Raw genomic sequence first — 18,657 nt, 5'->3', positions numbered from 1 at the left:
AAACGTTGCTTTATGGTTCACTTAACTAAAATGCAACAATTAAATAACATACATGAAACTAGAATGAACGATGAGCGCACGCCACCCAAACACGGAACCCAAACACGGAACCCAAACACGGAACCCAAACACGGAACCCAACTCGACCCACAAGAGCAACGGAGGCAAGGAAAAACTTCCCTTTAACAGGCAGAAACCTTGGACAGAACCTAGGCTCATGGTGGACGGCCATCTGTCTGACCGGCTGGGTTGAGAGAGAGAGAGAGAGAGAGAGAGAATGGCAGGTCGGAGAGAGATGGTTCCCAGGCCATGCGAGAGACACAGTCTCTCCGGCGTGTCCTGGGTCTTCCCCGTGGTCTCCTCCCGGTGGGACGTGCCCTGAACACCTCACCAGGGAGGCGTCCAGGAGGCATCCTGAATAGGTGCCCGAGCCTCCTCATCTGGCTCCTCCCCCGCGGAGGAGCAGCGGCTCTACTCCGAGCTCCTCCCGGATGACTGAGCTTCTCACACCATCTCTAAGGAGAGCCCCGCCACCCCACGGAGGAAGCTCATTTCAGCCGCTTGGACCCGCGATCTCGTTCTTTCGGTCACTACCCAAAGCTCGTGACCTTAGGTGAGGGTAGGAACGGAGACCGACCTGCAGGTGAGGGTAGGAACGGAGATCGACCTGCAGGTGAGGGTAGGAGAACGGAGACCGACCGGTAAATGGAGAGCTAACCCTAACCCTGGATTAAGAGACAAGAACCCTGGATTAAGAAACAAGAACCCTGGAATAAAATACAAGAACCCTGGATTAGAGACAAGAACCCTGGATTAAGAGACAAGAACCCTGGATTAGAGACAAGAACCCTGGATTAAGAAATAAGAACCCTGGATTAAGAAGCAAGAACCCTGGAATAAAATACAAGAACCCTGGATTAAGAGACAAGAACCCTGGATTAAGAAACAAGAACCCTGGATAAAAAGACAAGAACCCTGGATTAAGAAACAAGAACCCTGGATAAAAAGACAAGAACCCTGGATAAAAAGACAAGAACCCTGGATTAAGAAACAAGAACCCTGGATAAAAAGACAAGAACCCTGGATAAAAAGACAAGAACCCTGGATTAAGAGACAATAACCCTGGATTAGAGACAAGAACCCTGGATTAAGAGACAAGAACCCTGGATTAGAGACAAGAACCCTGGATTAAGAAACAAGAACCCTGGATTAAGAAGCAAGAACCCTGGAATAAAATACAAGAACCCTGGATTAGAGACAAGAACCCTGGATTAAGAAACAAGAACCCTGGAATAAAATACAAGAACCCTGGATTAGAGACAAGAACCCTGGATTAAGAAACAAGAACCCTGGATTAAGAAACAAGAACCCTGGATTAGAGACAACCCTGGATAAAAAGACAAGAACCCTGGATTAAGAAACAAGAACCCTGGAATAAAATACAAGAACCCTGGATTAGAGACAAGAACCCTGGATTAGAGACAAGAACCCTGGATTAAGAAACAAGAACCCTGGATTAAGAGACAAGAACCCTGGATTAAGAGACAAGAACCCTGGATTAGAGACAAGAACCCTGGATAAAAAGACAAGAACCCTGGATTAAGAAACAAGAACCCTGGAATAAAATACAAGAACCCTGGATTAAGAGACAAGAACCCTGGATTAAGAGACAAGAACCCTGGATAAAAAGACAAGAACCCTGGATTAAGAGACAAGAACCCTGGAATAAAATACAAGAACCCTGGATTAAGAGACAAGAACCCTGGATTAAGAGACAAGAACCCTGGATTAGAGACAAGAACCCTGGATTAAGAGACAAGAACCCTGGATTAGAGACAAGAACCCTGGATTAAGAGACAAGAACTCCTCCATCTAGATGTCTTCCAGTGAGGAGGACGTCTCACTGATGTCAGTCTCCTCTTATTTCTCCTTCCCCTCCTCCTGTCATCATACCCTTTTTACCTCCTCCCTCTTTTCTCTCACCTGTCCACTCTCCTCTATCCCTTTTCCCTCATCGCTCCTCCCTCCTTGACTCCTTCGTCCTCCTGCTGCCCCTTGTCCTGAACTTTTCTCATCTTCCACTCATATTTGTCTTTCCTTATCTTCTTTCTCTACAACCCAACCTTAAAGCCATCTTCCTCCTCCTCCTCCCCCTCTCCCTTTCATTCCTTACCACCTCCTGACCTCCCCTCTCCACCTCTCCCCTGTTCTCCTCTAATTAGCACCTGAGCATACAGGCCTGGTTAATATTCGGCGGCGAGGCGCTGCGACGGCAGAAGGGCACCTCTCCTGCGCTGCTGTTGCCATGGTAACGCCATGGAAATGAAGCTCTGCTTTCTCTGTCTCCTTGCTAATTCCTTTGCCCCCACCTTCTCCGCCCCTCCTCCACCCCCTCTGTTTTTAATGAGTCACTGCATCCATTACATTTTTGGGATGGAAGGATGGCGAGGCGTCTCCAACACAGAACATACACAAAATTGAAGGGGGGGGGGGGGTGGGGGTTCATTTCAAAGTCAGAATTTTCTAAATGACACGCCGGTATCTGGAGGGTCTTTGCTACCTGTCGCTCTTCCAAGGCCGATATTATTCTTCCTTTCTTTGCTTTTCGGGCGGGTTTCACTGGGACAGGTGTTTGTCGGGGGGGTTCGAGGCCTTGGCCTCGATGAAGTTTTGTGAACCAGGGTTCACAAAACCTGGACTTCACAGGGTTAGCTAATGTGGCTAACCCTAACCCAATGCTAATGAAGTGTAGCACTACGCTCACTGTTCCTTGGCTAATGTGGCTAACCCTAACCCAATGCTAATGAAGTGTAACACTACGCTCACTGTTCCTTGGCTAATGTGGCTAACCCTAACCCAATGCTAATGAAGTGTAGCACTACGCTCACTGTTCCTTGGCTAATGTGGCTAACCCTAACCCAATGCTAATGAAGTGTAGCACTACGTTCACTGTTCCTTGGCTAATGTGGCTAACCCTAACCCAATGCTAATGAAGTGTAACACTACGCTCACTGTTCCTTGGCTAATGTGGCTAACCCTAACCCAATGCTAATGAAGTGTAGCACTACGCTCACTGTTCCTTGGCTAATGTGGCTAACCCTAACCCAATGCTAATGAAGTGTAGCACTACGCTCACTGTTCCTTGGCTAATGTGGCTAACCCTAACCCAATGCTAATGAAGTGTAGCACTACGCTCACTGTTCCTTGGCTAATGTGGCTAACCCTAACCCAATGCTAATGAAGTGTAGCACTACGCTCACTGTTCCTTGGCTAATGTGGCTAACCCTAACCCAATGCTAATGAAGTGTAGCACTACGCTCACTGTTCCTTGGCTAATGTGGCTAACCCTAACCCAATGCTAATGAAGTGTAGCACTACGCTCACTGTTCCTTGGCTAATGTGGCTAACCCTAACCCAATGCTAATGAAGTGTAGCACTACGCTCACTGTTCCTTGGCTAATGTGGCTAACCCCAGGGTCAGCGTCTGATGAAGATGGACCAGATGAAGCTCTGTGAGAAACATGGACTTCAGAGGATGTCGGTCCGGCGGGCAGCCAAATGTCATCTTATCAGTCTCGCACCCTTAAGGCACGAAAAACAGAAGCCGACCAAAGAAATCGTTCAAAGGGAAACGTAAAGATACCAGCACACACTTGATGCTATACATCAAACAACGGCTTTGTAATCGCAAATGTAACGACAGTTATGTAAGGTTAATATTGTTTAGATAAATAAGTAATTGTTTCGTAAGTTTGTGCTTTTATTTTGTTAACCTTGTAACCGGATGCTAAGAACGGTAGAAAGACGCTAGACGGAACGAGAGAGAACAGGAAAGACGGATTTCGCACAAGGAAATTATTTAATGTTTTAGCATCGGTTGATTGAGGAACAAGGTAAATGTGATTATATTTAAATGTTTATGGTTAAATCGTATTCTATGGTAAGGATTGTGTTTCACTGTGTGAGTTATGAATGCTAACGGTTGAATGATGGTTAACTTGATTGTGTGTTTCATAGCTCTTACGTTGGTTAATGGACGAAGGTCAAAATAAACCGTTCAACCACCGGTTCTGGCCTTTCTAAATCGGCTGGATGCTACATCAAAGGTTGATTGATTTCGGTTTAGCGATGGAGAATCTCACAGTGAACTGAGATGGTGAACATGAAATGGCCACTGACTCCTTATAAACGCTCATTTTAGTTTAACTCCTTCCTAACATTTTGTTCTGAAACCCTTTTGAGCCAGAAAGATGCCACCATCTCTTTTTAATATTTAATCTACAAAAGTTATTTCTGTGTATAAAGGTGAGCACGTAAAACCGAACAAATAATACTCAGAAATGATTTTCTCCCTCTTTCTACGCAGCTCGAGCCCTGCCGTTACCTGTTCGGAAGGTGACACTGCACAACCGGTCCAGGGTCCAGCACCGTCAGCCCTGTCACACGCTGGAGAGTCCAGGCACAGTCACCGACCAGAACCCAGAACTGTCAGCACCAACTCAAGCTCCCTTCAAAGACCGACACGCTGACGTCCTCGGCCGAAACCAATCAGCAACACCGGCAGCCGTCATGTCCAGTCGCAGGAAGTCCTCCGTCCCTTGCTTGGTCAGAGTTTTCAACAACCTCCCTGAGGAAGGAAGGGGCGTGGAAACACTGGCAGACAACGATGTAAAAGAAAAGCCAAGATTATCTACAGAAAAGAGTCAAGAACAGGAGGAACCAGAACATCCAGAGCAGCAAGTGTTTCCAGAACACGAGGATCAGTTGGGTAAAAGCCAACAACCCCCCGTCATTGAGGATGTAGAAGCAGGAGAGAAAGACGAGATAGGAGCCGACTCGGACCCAAAAGCCCAGAAAAAGCCCACCAGAGGCCACGATTGCAAGTCCTGCCCATTTTCAACGCAGAACGTGAGTGAGTTTAAAGCGCGTGTGGACTCGAGCCGTCCTAATGTCGTCCTCAACCCATTGGACCTCTGCGCTGTCTGCACCTTCACCACCAAGACGTTTGACAGGAAGCACCCAGGTGAGACAAACGTTAAGTTCCAGAGAACACAAATCAACAATCAGACTGTCTTAGAGCAGACGATCGAAGGCAGGGACCCTTGTGTCTCTGTGTCCCCCCCCCGTCCGCCTACCACCGTGAGAACGTCGTCCTTTCAAGGGGACAAACCAAAAAGCCTGCTCAACGGTCTGATCCAGAAGGATCCAATCACAGCAGTCCTTCCTGAAGCTGCCGTGCTCGGGCTCCAGCACGCCACCCCGATGCTGCGGCGCCCGCCCAACTTCCCTTCTCTACCAAAAATAGCGGTTCCCTTAAACGCCACCAAATATAACCCATCCTTAGACGACAACTTGACATTGATCACCTCCTTTAACACATTTCCGTACCCAACCCACGCAGAGCTGGCGTGGCTGACGGCGGCCTCCAAGCACCCCGGGGAACAGATCAGAGTCTGGTTCACCGCCCAGCGGCTGAAGCAAGGCATCACCTGGTCCCCGGAGGAGGTGGAAGAAGCAAGGAAAAAGATGTTTAATGGCTCCATCCCTGTTGTGATGACAAGCCGTAGCTCTCAGTCATCTGTCAACCCCCCCCGGCAGACCCTTGTCCACACCCCCATCAGACGTCCAGGGCGTGTCCAGACAACAGCGTCCAGTGCCGATCCCCCCCCTGGAGTCTCCATTGGATCGAGCCTTTCACTTAAACGGACACACCTGACAACAGGGTTTGGTCCAGATTCCAAGCGGCCCATCATGGCAGTGGCCCCCCAATCTGGTGACCCTAAAGATGGAGTCCTCATGGCTCCCCCACCACCTCCTCCTCCCCAGAAAGACCGCCTCCCAACGGCTCCACCTCCTGTCCCCATGGACGTGAAGAGACCTGTAGCAGTTTCTCGAGTCGGCACAGAGATAAAGCGCTCGTCCGCTACTCTGCCTTCATCATCATCATCATCCTCAGCGTCTTCTTTGTCCAACGGGACGGTTCTTTCTAAAATAGGAATGTTAGTCTCGCTTCCTCCCGTCGTCTTTCCAGAGTCCGTAACGAGGCCGGGGGCCCCACCATTTAAAAACGTACTCGTTTCTCTTACTTCAGCCATTCCTTCCAAAGAAAAACATCCCGATGCCCGAGCTGCACCGGCCGCTGACTCCTCCCCCCTTATTTCCCCACAGATAAGAAGCCCAACCCACATTTCAGGGTTCCCCTTTGAGAACAAGAAGCTAAGAGAGCAGCAAAGATTGGGGCTGGGAGGCAGCCCCCCCGCAGGAGACAAGGTACGCACCCCCATGGCAGAGGCTAATGGGGTATCTGGCATGGAAGACGAGTGGCTCCCCCTGCTGGAGAGGATGAAGGGAAAGACAGCGGAGCAGCTGAACATCTGGGAGGACGTGGACGACCTGGCAGGCCCCGCCCGCCTGTCTCAACGGGAGACCCACGGCTGGTTCGTGGAGCGCCGTGCGCTGCAAGACGACCTGGAGCAAGCCCGCCTTATCTCCGTCGGTACCAAGAGGGTGGGTTCAGGCGCCGGCGCCGCCAGCAGCAAGAAGGGAACGCTACAGCGGGATGGGCCCCTCAAAGGCCCCCCTCCACCCTCACAAACAAGCACCACCGGCTCAAACTGCCCATCCATGGCGACCCTCCAGGGCGATTTGACACGGTGGCCTCGCCCTGAGGGACGGACGGGACCGGCTCGGTCCAACGACCGCCGGCTACACAGCAGCAGCCTGGAACCGGCAGAACGTTCTCATAACAGCGGGGTGAATGGAGGACAGAGGCCACCAGGGGGCTCTCCAGAAGGAGCCCCGCCCAGCACCATCGAGCCCCGTCAGGAAGGAGCCCCGCCCAGCACCATCGAGCCCCGTCAGGAAGGAGCCCCGCCCAGCACCATCGAGCCCCGTCAGGAAGGAGCCCCGCCCAGCGCCATCGAGCCCCGTCAGGAAGGAGCCCCGCCCAGCACCATCGAGCCCCGTCAGGAAGGAGCCCCGCCCAGCACCATCGAGCCCCGTCAGGAAGGAGCCCCGCCCAGCGCCATCGAGCCCCGTCAGGAAGGAGCCCCGCCCAGCACCATCGAGCCCCGTCAGGAAGGAGCCCCGCCCAGCACCATCGAGCCCCGTCAGGAAGGAGCCCCGCCCAGCACCATCGAGCCCCGTCAGGAAGGAGCCCCGCCCAGCACCATCGAGCCCCGTCAGGAAGGAGCCCCGCCCAGCGCCATCGAGCCCCGTCAGGAAGGAGCCCCGCCCAGCACCATCGAGCCCCGTCAGGAAGGAGCCCCGCCCAGCACCATCGAGCCCCGTCAGGAAGGAGCCCCGCCCAGCACCATCGAGCCCCGTCAGGAAGGAGCCCCGCCCAGAGCCATCGAGCCCCGTCAGGAAGGAGCCCCGCCCAGCGCCATCGAGCCCCGTCAGGAAGGAGCCCCGCCCAGCACCATCGAGCCCCGTCAGGAAGGAGCCCCGCCCAGCACCATCGAGCCCCGTCAGGAAGGAGCCCCGCCCAGCAGCATCGAGCCCCGTCAGGAAGGAGCCCCGCCCAGCACCATCGAGCCCCGTCAGGAAGGAGCCCCGCCCAGCGCCATCGAGCCCCGTCAGGAAGGAGCCCCGCCCAGCAGCAGGACGGTGTTCGAAGTGGAGTTGGGGGCAACCAGCCTGGGCAGGTGTGTGTGTGTGTGTGTGTGTAGCTGTGTGTGTGTAGCTGTGTGTGTGTAGCTGTGTGTGTAGCTGTGTGTAGCTGTGTGTGTGTAGCTGTGTGTGTGTAGCTGTGTGTGTGTAGCTGTGTGTAGCTGTGTGTGTGTAGCTGTGTGTAGCTGTGTGTGTGTGTGTAGCTGTGTGTGTGTAGCTGTGTGTGTGTAGCTGTGTGTGTAGCTGTGTGTGTGTAGCTGTGTGTGTAGCTGTGTGTGTGTAGCTGTGTGTGTGTAGCTGTGTGTAGCTGTGTGTGTGTGTGTAGCTGTGTGTGTGTAGCTGTGTGTGTGTAGCTGTGTGTGTAGCTGTGTGTGTGTAGCTGTGTGTGTAGCTGTGTGTGTGTAGCTGTGTGTGTAGCTGTGTGTGTAGCTGTGTGTAGCTGTGTGTGTGTAGCTGTGTGTGTGTAGCTGTGTGTAGCTGTGTGTGTGTAGCTGGAACAAAAGAGCTGATTGGAGCCTAAAATAGCAGCGCCCCCCCGGTGTGGGACATTTTGTAGATAAAAGGCTCCGCCTCCGACGGCGTGCTGCTCCTCCCCCCGGCTGTCTGGTCTGACAGAAGATTGAACGTTTTAATGTTCCCATCGAGCTTCTGCTCATCAAAATAGAATCTGTTCAAATGACTTCCATCTTCAATCAATAATCAATATGCAGCAACAATTCTGTTTCAGAAAAAGACAGGAAACATTTTAAAGTCAAAATGAATGTTAACAACTTCAGAAGTTAAACTTGGTAAATTCTAAACGTCGTACATAAAGCGTTGGTGACGTTAATGGTAACCGAGGCAACGATGATGATGATGATGATGATGATGATGAATCACATTCCGGCTCCCAGGCAAGCGTCTGATTGGTCAGTGGGACGGCTGCTGGTGGAATCCAACGCTCCGACCTGTCGTAACGATTAACGCGGCGTTAAGGGGCTGCTGATGAAGAGGATGCTGATGAAGAGGATGCTGATGAAGAGGATGCTGATGAAGAGGATGCTGATGAAGAGGATGCTGATGAGGAGGATGCTGATGAGGAGGATGCTGATGAGGAGGATGCTGATGAGGAGGATGCTGATGAAGAGGATGCTGATGAGGAGGATGCTGATGAGGAGGATGCTGATGAAGAGGATGCTGATGAAGAGCCCACATTATGCTGAGGAGTCATAAAGACTGATGTTGCTGCAGCTCACAGCGGCTCCGCCCAGTCTTTGTGCATGAGGCTCCGCCCGTTGCCCCGCCTCACTGCAGCTCGGGCTTCGTTTAATCAGCATCCCATAATAACCCATCAGCAGTCGTAACACAGACACTAAAACTAAAAGGGAGTCGGTAGAGCGCCGCCCTGCAGCCCGTTAAATGAAATGAAACCCGAATTAAATTCCACCAGCATCAGGACGCTGGGAGGGACGGTGTGTGCTTCTCCACATGAAAGGGTGCAGTACCGCCAGACAGCACTGGGGGCAGCACTGGAGGCTCTCTGGAGGCTCTCTGGAGGCTCTCTGGAGGCTCTCTGGAGGCTACCTGGAGGCTACCTGGAGGCTACCTGGAGGCTACCTGGAGGCTACCTGGAGGCTACCTGGAGGCTCTCTGGAGGCTACCTGGAGGCTCTCTGGAGGCTCTCTGGAGGCTCTCTGGAGGCTCTCTGGAGGCTCTCTGGAGGCTCTCTGGAGGCTACCTGGAGGCTACCTGGAGGCTCTCTGGAGGCTCTCTGGAGGCTCTCTGGAGGCTCTCTGGAGGCTACCTGGAGGCTCTCTGGAGGCTCTCTGGAGGCTCTCTGGAGGCTACCTGGAGGCTACCTGGAGGCTCTCTGGAGGCTCTCTGGAGGCTCTCTGGAGGCTCTCTGGAGGCTACCTGGAGGCTCTCTGGAGGCTACCTGGAGGCTACCTGGAGGCTCTCTGGAGGCTCTCTGGAGGCTACCTGGAGGCTACCTGGAGGCTACCTGGAGGCTCTCTGGAGGCTACCTGGAGGCTCTCTGGAGGCTCTCTGGAGGCTCTCTGGAGGCTACCTGGAGGCTCTCTGGAGGCTCTCTGGAGGCTACCTGGAGGCTACCTGGAGGCTCTCTGGAGGCTACCTGGAGGCTCTCTGGAGGCTCTCTGGAGGCTCTCTGGAGGCTACCTGGAGGCTCTCTGGAGGCTCTCTGGAGGCTCTCTGGAGGCTCTCTGGAGGCTCTCTGGAGGCTCTCTGGAGGCTACCTGGAGGCTCTCTGGAGGCTCTCTGGAGGCTCTCTGGAGGCTCTCTGGAGGCTCTCTGGAGGCTACCTGGAGGCTCTCTGGAGGCTACCTGAACATTTCGCTGTTAAACAGAGTTGGGTTAGAACTAACCCTAACCCTAACCCAAAGCTAGAATCTGGTCCTCGCCCGGTTGGAGGAAAGCAAAGGTGTGAGACCGTCCATTGTCCTGACTAACCACTCCCACTCCTCAGTGTGATCCTGGGAATCTGATTGCTCTTCATCTTCATGTCTCTCTCTCCACTGTCCACTTCAGGTGCGTCGCCACTGCTGCTGGAAATATAAAGGAGGGATGAAGACGAGGTGAAAGCAAAAGGAGCAGAAGAAGAAGAGTTCAACCAGAACCCAGGTCACACTCCTAAACAGGAAACTTTATCTTTGATGAGCGACTTCAGAAGTCCCGTCTGTGTGTCCGACGGGACGGGACGGGACGAGACGGGACGAAGCGAGGACGAGTCCGTCCCGTCCCGTCCCGTCCCGTCTGTGTGTCCGACGGGACGGGACGGGACGGGACGGGACGGGACGGGACGAGACGAAGCGAGGACGAGTCCGTCCGTGTAGCCGAGGAGGACAAATGGAGAAATGTCTCTAGCCCCTCCCTTCACCGACCCTTAATGATGTACAAGATGTTTCTAAAATGCCCCCTCATCGCCCCCCAGATGTTTGTGTGTGACCTGTGTTGCCATGGAGACGGTGCTGGTTCGGTTGGGACGTTCCCCGCTGGGAGCGGCCTGAGCCCTGAAGCTCCTCCTCCTTTATCCCCTCTCAGTTTCTGCCGGATGTTTTCGTTCTTTGAAAAAAGGTGCCAGCAGTGTGTGTGTGTGTGTGTGTGCGTGTGCGTGTGCGTGCGTGTGTGTGTGCGTGTGTGTTTGTTGTTCTCTCTCCGTTTTTGTACCGAACCAGAGTGGATCCCGGTCTGGTTGCAGTACTTCAGTCACTTCTTCATCTCACCGGCCACTTCCCTGCTGAGAGGAGGAGGAGGAGGAGGAGGAGGAGGAGGAGGAGGAGGAGGAAGAGGAGGAGGGACTTCGCTTCACATCTAATCAGAATGTCTTTTTTTACGACCTTTGGACCTTCTTTCTTTTTTTACTGTGCTGAAGTGAAGCTGTTATTCTAATATTATTATTATTATTATTATTATAACCGTTAATCACCAACAGATTGATCAGCCTCTGTAACAGAATCTGATGATCTATTGTGTCAAAGGCTGCACTGAGATCTAATAAAATAAGTCCGTTATCAGACGCTATGAAAGGTCAAAGGTGACTTTATCTGTGCTATGATGAGTCTGAAACCTCAGATAATCAATACAGCTGACTGGAAACTGCTTTCTCCAGAAGCTTTGACAGGAATGGAAGGTTTGAAATTGGCCGATAGTTAGCCGAGACATCAGGATCAAACGCTGGTTTTCTGAGGAGCGCTTTAATGGCTGCTCCCTGTGAAGGTCGCCCTTCCATCGAGGTCACTTCCTCCCTCAGCTGCAGGTCTGCAGGTCGATCCTTCCAGACTTGTACTAAACGCATCGTCGGTTTCAAAGACTCCTTGTCGGATGCCTCCTCAGCTGTCGGGTGAACTTCAGGGTCTCGCTCCATCGTCGGCGTTCGGCTGTCTTTGCACTTTTGCTCTCTCTCTTTTTGAAGTCAAACACGTCACATGGGACACGGAACAAAAATGTAGAAATACCTGGCTCCTCCCCACAAACCGGGGAACCCAGGGGTCACAAACCGGGGAACCCAGGGGTCACAAACCGGGGAACCCAGGGGTCACAAACCGGGGAGAGGCAGAGGTCATTCAAATAAAATGTTCTTCTGTGGTCACCACTTATCTCAATTTAAATCCATTCTGTAGAATTCCAGGTAAGGTCTGTTTTTAGTGTTACACATTACGAATAAGTAGAGTAACCTGTTTACCTGACACCTGTTGATTGATGTATTGGGGCTCGTTTGGAAGGGCCTGCAACGATTTCTGGATCATCTGCACGGGTCTGGAAGGCCGGAGTCCATTCAGGAAGTATCAGAGGATCACGGCTCACCTGGACCGCCGTGCATTGTGGGCTTGTTCTGGAACGATGACATCATCACGGACTCCAGGACAGAGACCGCCCGGTGGGGCTTTGACCCGGATCCACCAGGCACCCCCCAGAACGCAGGCTGGTGACTTTTGACCTCACTCGACCTTCGCATATTTGTTGTGTTGTACTCTTTCACCTTTTGTTTGTTTGGTTTACCTCAGCCAGGTGTGCTCCGTTACCGTGGCGTTCACCGAGAAAGCCGTTTGGATTGAAACAAATTTTTCTACGGTTTGATTTTCTTAAAAATACAAGATTCCGACAAGAATGAATGTTTTGGTTCCTTTTTGTCTTTTAATATGAAGCGGACCGTTTAGGCTCCTCCTCTTTCCAAACTCTTTTTTTGGAACGTTGGGCGGGAAGGGAAGTTGTTTTTTGGGTTTCTGGTGCCACATTGAGGAGGTTTTGTTCTTCCTCTGCCGAGACAGCTGGATGAGGGCAGAGAGGGAGCGCACGTGCACACGCACGCACACACACACACACACATTCACAGATCCTGGACGTTCCAGGCGGGGGGAGGGGGGGGAAGGTATCGGATCTGTAAATGTCTCGCTCTCTTCTTCACACTGCAGGGCGAGCAAGGAGCAGACCCAAATCTGATGATGAATATATTTATTAGAATGTTAGAGTACAAGTACAGTCACACAGTAGCATGTATTACAGTACAAGTACAGTCACACAGTATCATGTATTACAGTACAGGTACAGTACACGGTAGCATGTATTACAGTACAAGTACAGTACACAGTAGCATGTAGTACAGTACAGGTACAGTACACGGTAGCATGTATTACAGTACAGGTACAGTACACGGTAGCATGTATTACAGTACAAGTACAGTACACAGTAGCATGTATTACAGTACAAGTACAGTCACACAGTAGCATGTAGTACAGTACAGGTACAGTACACGGTAGCATGTATTACAGTACAAGTACAGTACACAGTAGCATGTAGTACAGTACAGGTACAGTACACGGTAGCATGTATTACAGTACAAGTACAGTACACAGTAGCATGTAGTACAGTACAGGTACAGTACACGGTAGCATGTATTACAGTACAGGTACAGTACACGGTAGCATGTATTACAGTACAGGTACAGTACACAGTAGCATGTAGTACAGTACAGGTACAGTACACGGTAGCATGTATTACAGTACAGGTATATATCGGTCAGATATATGAGGCAGGTGTCAGTGGAGTGGGATGTTCTGAAGCCCGATTGGAATTCAAAGAGCAGGTTATGCTCGGCGAGGTAGCGGTTGATTTGCTCCTGGATTATTCTCTCCATGACCTTTGAGATGAAACAAAGGATGGAAACAGGGCGGTAGTTGCCAGGTTCTAATTTGTTTCCTTTTTTATACAGAGGGATAACCCGTGCCATCTTGAATTCCTGTGGGACGTGGCACTGATTGATGGATACATTTATCAGATGGGTTACCACGGCGATAGAGACAGCTGCGTCGCTGAGGAACCGGGTGGGTATGTTGTCAAGGCCTGTGGCCTTGTTAGGTCAAAGGGCAATTAGTTGTTTTAGCACATCAACGGTATTTACAGGTGTGAAAGAGAAAGTGTCCTTTTTAGCACCTAGCTTCTCATAGTGAGTTTGGATGTGGTCAGAACCGTACAGACCTGAATGTGGGGGTAGTTTGCTGACCAACAGGGGGCAATAGTGGTGAAAAAGCTGTTAAAACAATTAGCTAGCACCAGCCTGTCGCTCTGGAGCGAACCACTTGAGTTAATGCAGATATTACTGGTTTTTGTTTGGAGTCTGTTGCTGCAGCCTAATTGTTTTAGGGCCTCCCACAGTTTTTGGGGGTTGCTTTTGTTTGCCTCAATGTTCTCATTTAAGAAATTCTTTTTGGCATCTTTTATCATTTTGTTAACCTCATTGCGTAGTTTTCTGCTTTTTTCAAGTAGTTCCTCGTTGTTGGTTTTTCTGTACTCAGAGTAACATTTGTTTCTGAGCTTGATGGCATTCAATATTTCCCCCTTCATCCAAGGTTCTGTACGGGTTCTGACCCGAACAGCTCTTATGGGTGCTATCTTCTCAATTACAGACAGAAATGCAGATTTAAAGGAAGACCAGGTCCCCTCGACAGAGGCGGAGTTTAAAGCATCAGACCAATCAGTTTCCTCCAGCGCTGTTAGAGCTTCTGGGGAGTAATGCTTCATCCATGAATCTTACATTCTGGATCAGAACCCGAGCTGCTGCGTTCTGGATTAGCTGAAGCAGCACTTGTTGAGCGGACCCACCTGTACCCACCTGTACCCACCTGTACTGCAGATCTGCCTCCTGACGCAGCTCTTCAAGCTCCCACACGTTCCACAGGGAGTCTGCATCTCGCTCGGAGACGTAAAGGAAAGCGTGTTGGGCTAGTTCGATGTGACAGACTCAAACGGCGAGGGGCGCTTTGATGACGGCCGCTTTGATGACGGCCGCTTCCTGTACGCCGCCGCGCCGTGTTAATATAGGTTAAAACATTAAGGTATAAACATGACAGCAAGAAGGGAGCTGACGGGAGCGCCGCTCTGTTAGCATGGAAGCCTGTTAGCATAGCGGCCGGTCGGATCGGCCTTTCATCCAGGATCAAAGCGACATTCACTCGCTCGCTGCGTTCTACACAAAAAAGCAAGCCTAACCCTAGAGGGGCGGAGTCAGGAAGGTTTCTGTCGTGTATTTTTAGCTTTGCTAAATTAAAGACTTACGATGAACTATCTGACAAACGTGATGAAACTCGATAGGAGGGCGTGGCTCAGGTTGTGAAGATCACCGTTCAGAGTGAACAGAAGTATTGACGACATTGATGAGATCCAGAGTCCAATGAGGGACGACGAATATATTTATGAGAATGTTAGAGTACAAGTACAGTACACAGTAGCATGTAGTACAGTACAAGTACAGTACACAGTAGCATGTAGTACAGTACAAGTACAGTCACACAGTACCATGTATTACAGTACAAGTACAGTACACAGTAGCATGTAGTACAGTACAAGTACAGTACACAGTAGCATGTAGTACAGTACAAGTACAGTCACACAGTACCATGTATTACAGTACAAGTACAGTACACAGTAGCATGTAGTACAGTACAAGTACAGTACACAGTAGCATGTAGTACAGTACAAGTACAGTACACAGTAGCATGTATTACAGTACAAGTACAGTAAACAGTAGCATGTATTACAGTACAAGTACAGTCACACAGTAGCATGTATTACAGTACAAGTACAGCACACAGTAGCATGTACTACAGTACAAGTACAGTCAACAGTAGCGTGTATTACAGTACAAGTACAGTCACACAGTAGCATGTACTACAGCACAGGTACAGTCACACAGTAGCATGTATTACAGTACAAGTACAGTCACACAGTAGCATGTATTACAGTACAAGTACAGTCACACAGTAGCAGGGATTGAGGGGACTGAGGGCAGAGCTGCATTGACTATTTTAAATGCCAATCCCATTTTGAGTTGTTTAACCCTGTCTTCTACCCTGAGCCATTTTAGGCTAGCAAAATGTCCAGGAAGAAGGTGGGTCATGGGGGGTCATGGGGGGTCATGGGCCCCAGATTGAGGAGTAGCCCAATCAGTTTGTTTTGGGAGGTTTGGAGCCTGGTTTTCAGGGACACTTTGATGTTTGAATACCAGGAGGTGCTAGCATAGTCAAAGAGGGGCTGAACGAGGCTCCAGCAAACGTCCGGAGACAAAAGGAGACATCTTGACCTTTTGCCTTTGATGTTTCAGTCACTAACACGCGCGTAGAAACCAACACAGCAGGTTTCCAGCTAATGCCTAACGCCCGGATCTGTGTATTACCTAAACGCTGTTTGAACGCCATCTACTGGAGGAAGAACAAACAAGACAGGAAAACCCAGGTTATTCTAACGAATCAAAGAACACGCCTTAAATTTAAACACTGCCTGTTGTTGGTTAATGGGGCGGAGCTTGAAACGGTGCTTTTCTGCTGGACTGGTTTCTGTGGTTTTCCACCCGGTGAATACCTTGAATCAATCAGGCGGGTCATCAATGACAGTGAACGGCGTTCTGACTGGACGGCCGAATAGAAGCGCAATAAGCAAGAAACGCAATCTTTCAAATTGATGAGTCACAGAGCAAAGGTCAAAGGTCGACATTCAAACGTGCTTCAAACACAACAGAGGAAAAAGATAATAAAGCAGCAACACTACAAAAACGGAAATCAAATCTACCTCGTTGAATATTTGCTGAAATACATGAAATGAAATATTGATCAATGAACTGACGGCTCATGCCTGAGGGTCGATCCGGATGCTTGAGCTTCCTGTTTGACGAGGTCATGCACGTTAACCCCTTAGACGCCGCTCTGCAAGTAGGAAGCTGCCAGCTCGCTTTAGCTTTGAGTCTGTGCTATATTATCGGCTGTCAGGTTGCCCCCCCCCCCCTCAGACCGCTGAGCCTGCTGCCCTCTGCTGGCAGTGCAACTCTTCTTTGCTACGTCCCTGAGGAGCAGCGACATCAGGGTCAGAAACTCGTGGGTCTCTGCTGACCCGGCTCACTACCAGAATCGAGCTGCTTGGGGAGTCCAGTGGACACAAATACTTCAGATAGTACTGTACTCAAGTAAATGTTGAAAAACATTTTTAAGTTAGTGACGATTTCTTAATGTAGAGTTGATATTGTACATAGGTATTGATTTACTAAATCATTCTTGGTTTATTTTTACATCTCTAAACATTAATTGTCTTCGTTTGTTACTGAATGACTGGGATTAATGAAGGTGATTAGTTGATGGGTCGGCCTGTGATCAGAGCTGAATGCTGCTGCTGTCGGTATAAGGTCAAAGGTCAAATCTGTCTTAAACTACAGCACAATTCAGTGCGAAAAGGAAATATAAATGTTATATTATTGTAACATTTAGACAACAGAAAAAAAACAGCTATTTTTTCCAGCTGTTTGTGTGAAAAAATGATTTCATATTTTATAGAATAAATGCTTGTCAGAGCGGATAAGCATTGATGAAGTAGTGCATCATATGTGGACATGAGAGCGTTGGGGACAGGGACATGGACAGGGACGGGGACATGGACATGGACGGGGACGGGGACAGGGACAGGGACAGGGACATGGACATGGACATGGACAGGGATGGGGACAGGGACAGGGACATGGACATGGACAGGGACGGGGACATGGACAGGGACATGGACAGGGACGGGGACGGGGACAGGGACAGGGACAGGGACGGGGACGGGGACATGCAAGCGTTCCATCGTCAGGTAACAGGATTTACAGGGCAGCGATTGAAAAAGCAGAGAAAATACTTTTAACAGTTTTATCAATTTACTTGTAAACAAACAAAATAAAACTATGCACCTGTAAATGTAATTAGTTATTTTCTGGCATTGTTCGTTTAATGTGTAAAAGCATAAAAATTATATAAAAAGCAGAATCTGAATCAGATATCTTATCACTTTATTTTTTTCTTGCAGACAGAAAGATCCTGAAGTCCAGATATAATAAATAAATTAACTAAAAGCGTGTCAGAGGTTAAGAATCATTAAATACTGTACACAGATTGTTCTCTCTGTTGCTTTTCGCTCCACCGAGTAGAACATGCAAACAAAAGTGACGTTCCCATGAGACCTGAGCCAAGTGCCTGCGGTTTCTTGTTCCTAAAATATGCCGTTGGATATTTGTGGAGACCCTGAAAGTCATCAATCAGTTCACCCGTATCCCCTTTTTACTCTTTCAGGTGATTGGCTTCCTTTGGTGGATCACAAAAAGCACCTTCTTCATCTTAAGGACGTGAGCGTCCTCTTTCCACGCGTTCGGTAGTGAAGTGTAAACGCAAGGATCTTAGCGGGCGTGGCTGACGTGACTGAGGTAAAGTCGTTTCCTGAAGTCGAGCACACACACCTTTGTTTTTCTGTGTTTTGGAGGAGGACACAAACCCGCTGCTTTGGGTCGACCCGGAAGCTCCACGACAAACGTGGGCTTGGGTGGTTCGGTTCCTTCTGTCTATCTAAAGTTATCAGAGAGAAATCCACCTTAAAAAGGAACCATTTCATTTGTGCTTTTATTTGATCTATTGCCAGCAGGCTGTCCTTCTATTCCCAGAATGCTTTGCTTGCGCTCAGTCAGGCAGGAAATGAAGGTCTGTTTCCACCCAGAACCTCACACATTCAAACATCACGAACGCATGTTTAGCCCTCGAGTTATTATTCTCCATTTCAGAAACGTGACAGGAGTCGATTTTGGGTGAATTTTCAGAATCTCAACTTTCAGCACTGAAAGACAGAATTTGACCGTATAATCCGTTTAGCTGTTCATCATACTTCAGACAAAAATGTCAATTTTTCTACCAAGTAGCCAACAAAAGGTCAGATCCATGACCCCTCAGCACCCAGATGTGTTCAAAACAGACTGGAAGGGGTTAAAATCCAAACATCCATGTCAAAAGTGCTTTAGTGTAACTCCACACGAGTCACCTGAAAGATTTAGAGCAGAGACATTTACGAATGGGGAGGAGACAGGTGGACGCTTCTGAAGGCGCTCATTATTTCTAGTGGCGTATTTTAATCCTCGAATTCAAGGCTCTTGTTTTTATGTCTTTTCTAGACCATCTCAGCTGAGCTCGAACCCAAAGTGAACAAGGGCAAGTTCATAAATGGCTGCTAACCTTCAGCACCCATTTAATTAGCCAGGCTAATAACGCC

General features: G+C 49.8%; 1 protein-coding gene across 1 annotated transcript; it reads left to right on the top strand.

Annotated features, from left to right (window-relative positions):
* The first annotated feature begins 4,569 nt into the window (after window positions 1–4,569).
* Window positions 4,570–10,094, top strand: LOC137903340 (zinc fingers and homeoboxes protein 2-like). The gene is made up of 2 exons (XM_068747492.1): window positions 4,570–7,646; window positions 10,076–10,094. Exons 1-2 carry the CDS (start codon window positions 4,570–4,572, stop codon window positions 10,092–10,094), a joined length of 3,096 nt encoding a protein of 1,031 aa, XP_068603593.1.
* The last annotated feature ends 8,563 nt before the right edge of the window (window positions 10,095–18,657 follow it).

Source organism: Brachionichthys hirsutus, chromosome 13, assembly GCF_040956055.1.
Source record: "Brachionichthys hirsutus isolate HB-005 chromosome 13, CSIRO-AGI_Bhir_v1, whole genome shotgun sequence".
In the NCBI taxonomy this organism is placed as follows: domain Eukaryota; kingdom Metazoa; phylum Chordata; class Actinopteri; order Lophiiformes; family Brachionichthyidae; genus Brachionichthys; species Brachionichthys hirsutus.
The sequence above is the reverse complement of the archived record's forward strand: the minus strand, read 5'-3'. Positions and strand labels throughout refer to the sequence as shown.

Bases quoted from the DNA above. Each gene is read 5' to 3' on its own strand.
- LOC137903340 (XM_068747492.1), top strand. From the start codon at position 4,570: ATGTCCAGTCGCAGGAAGTCCTCCGTCCCTTGCTTGGTCAGAGTTTTC.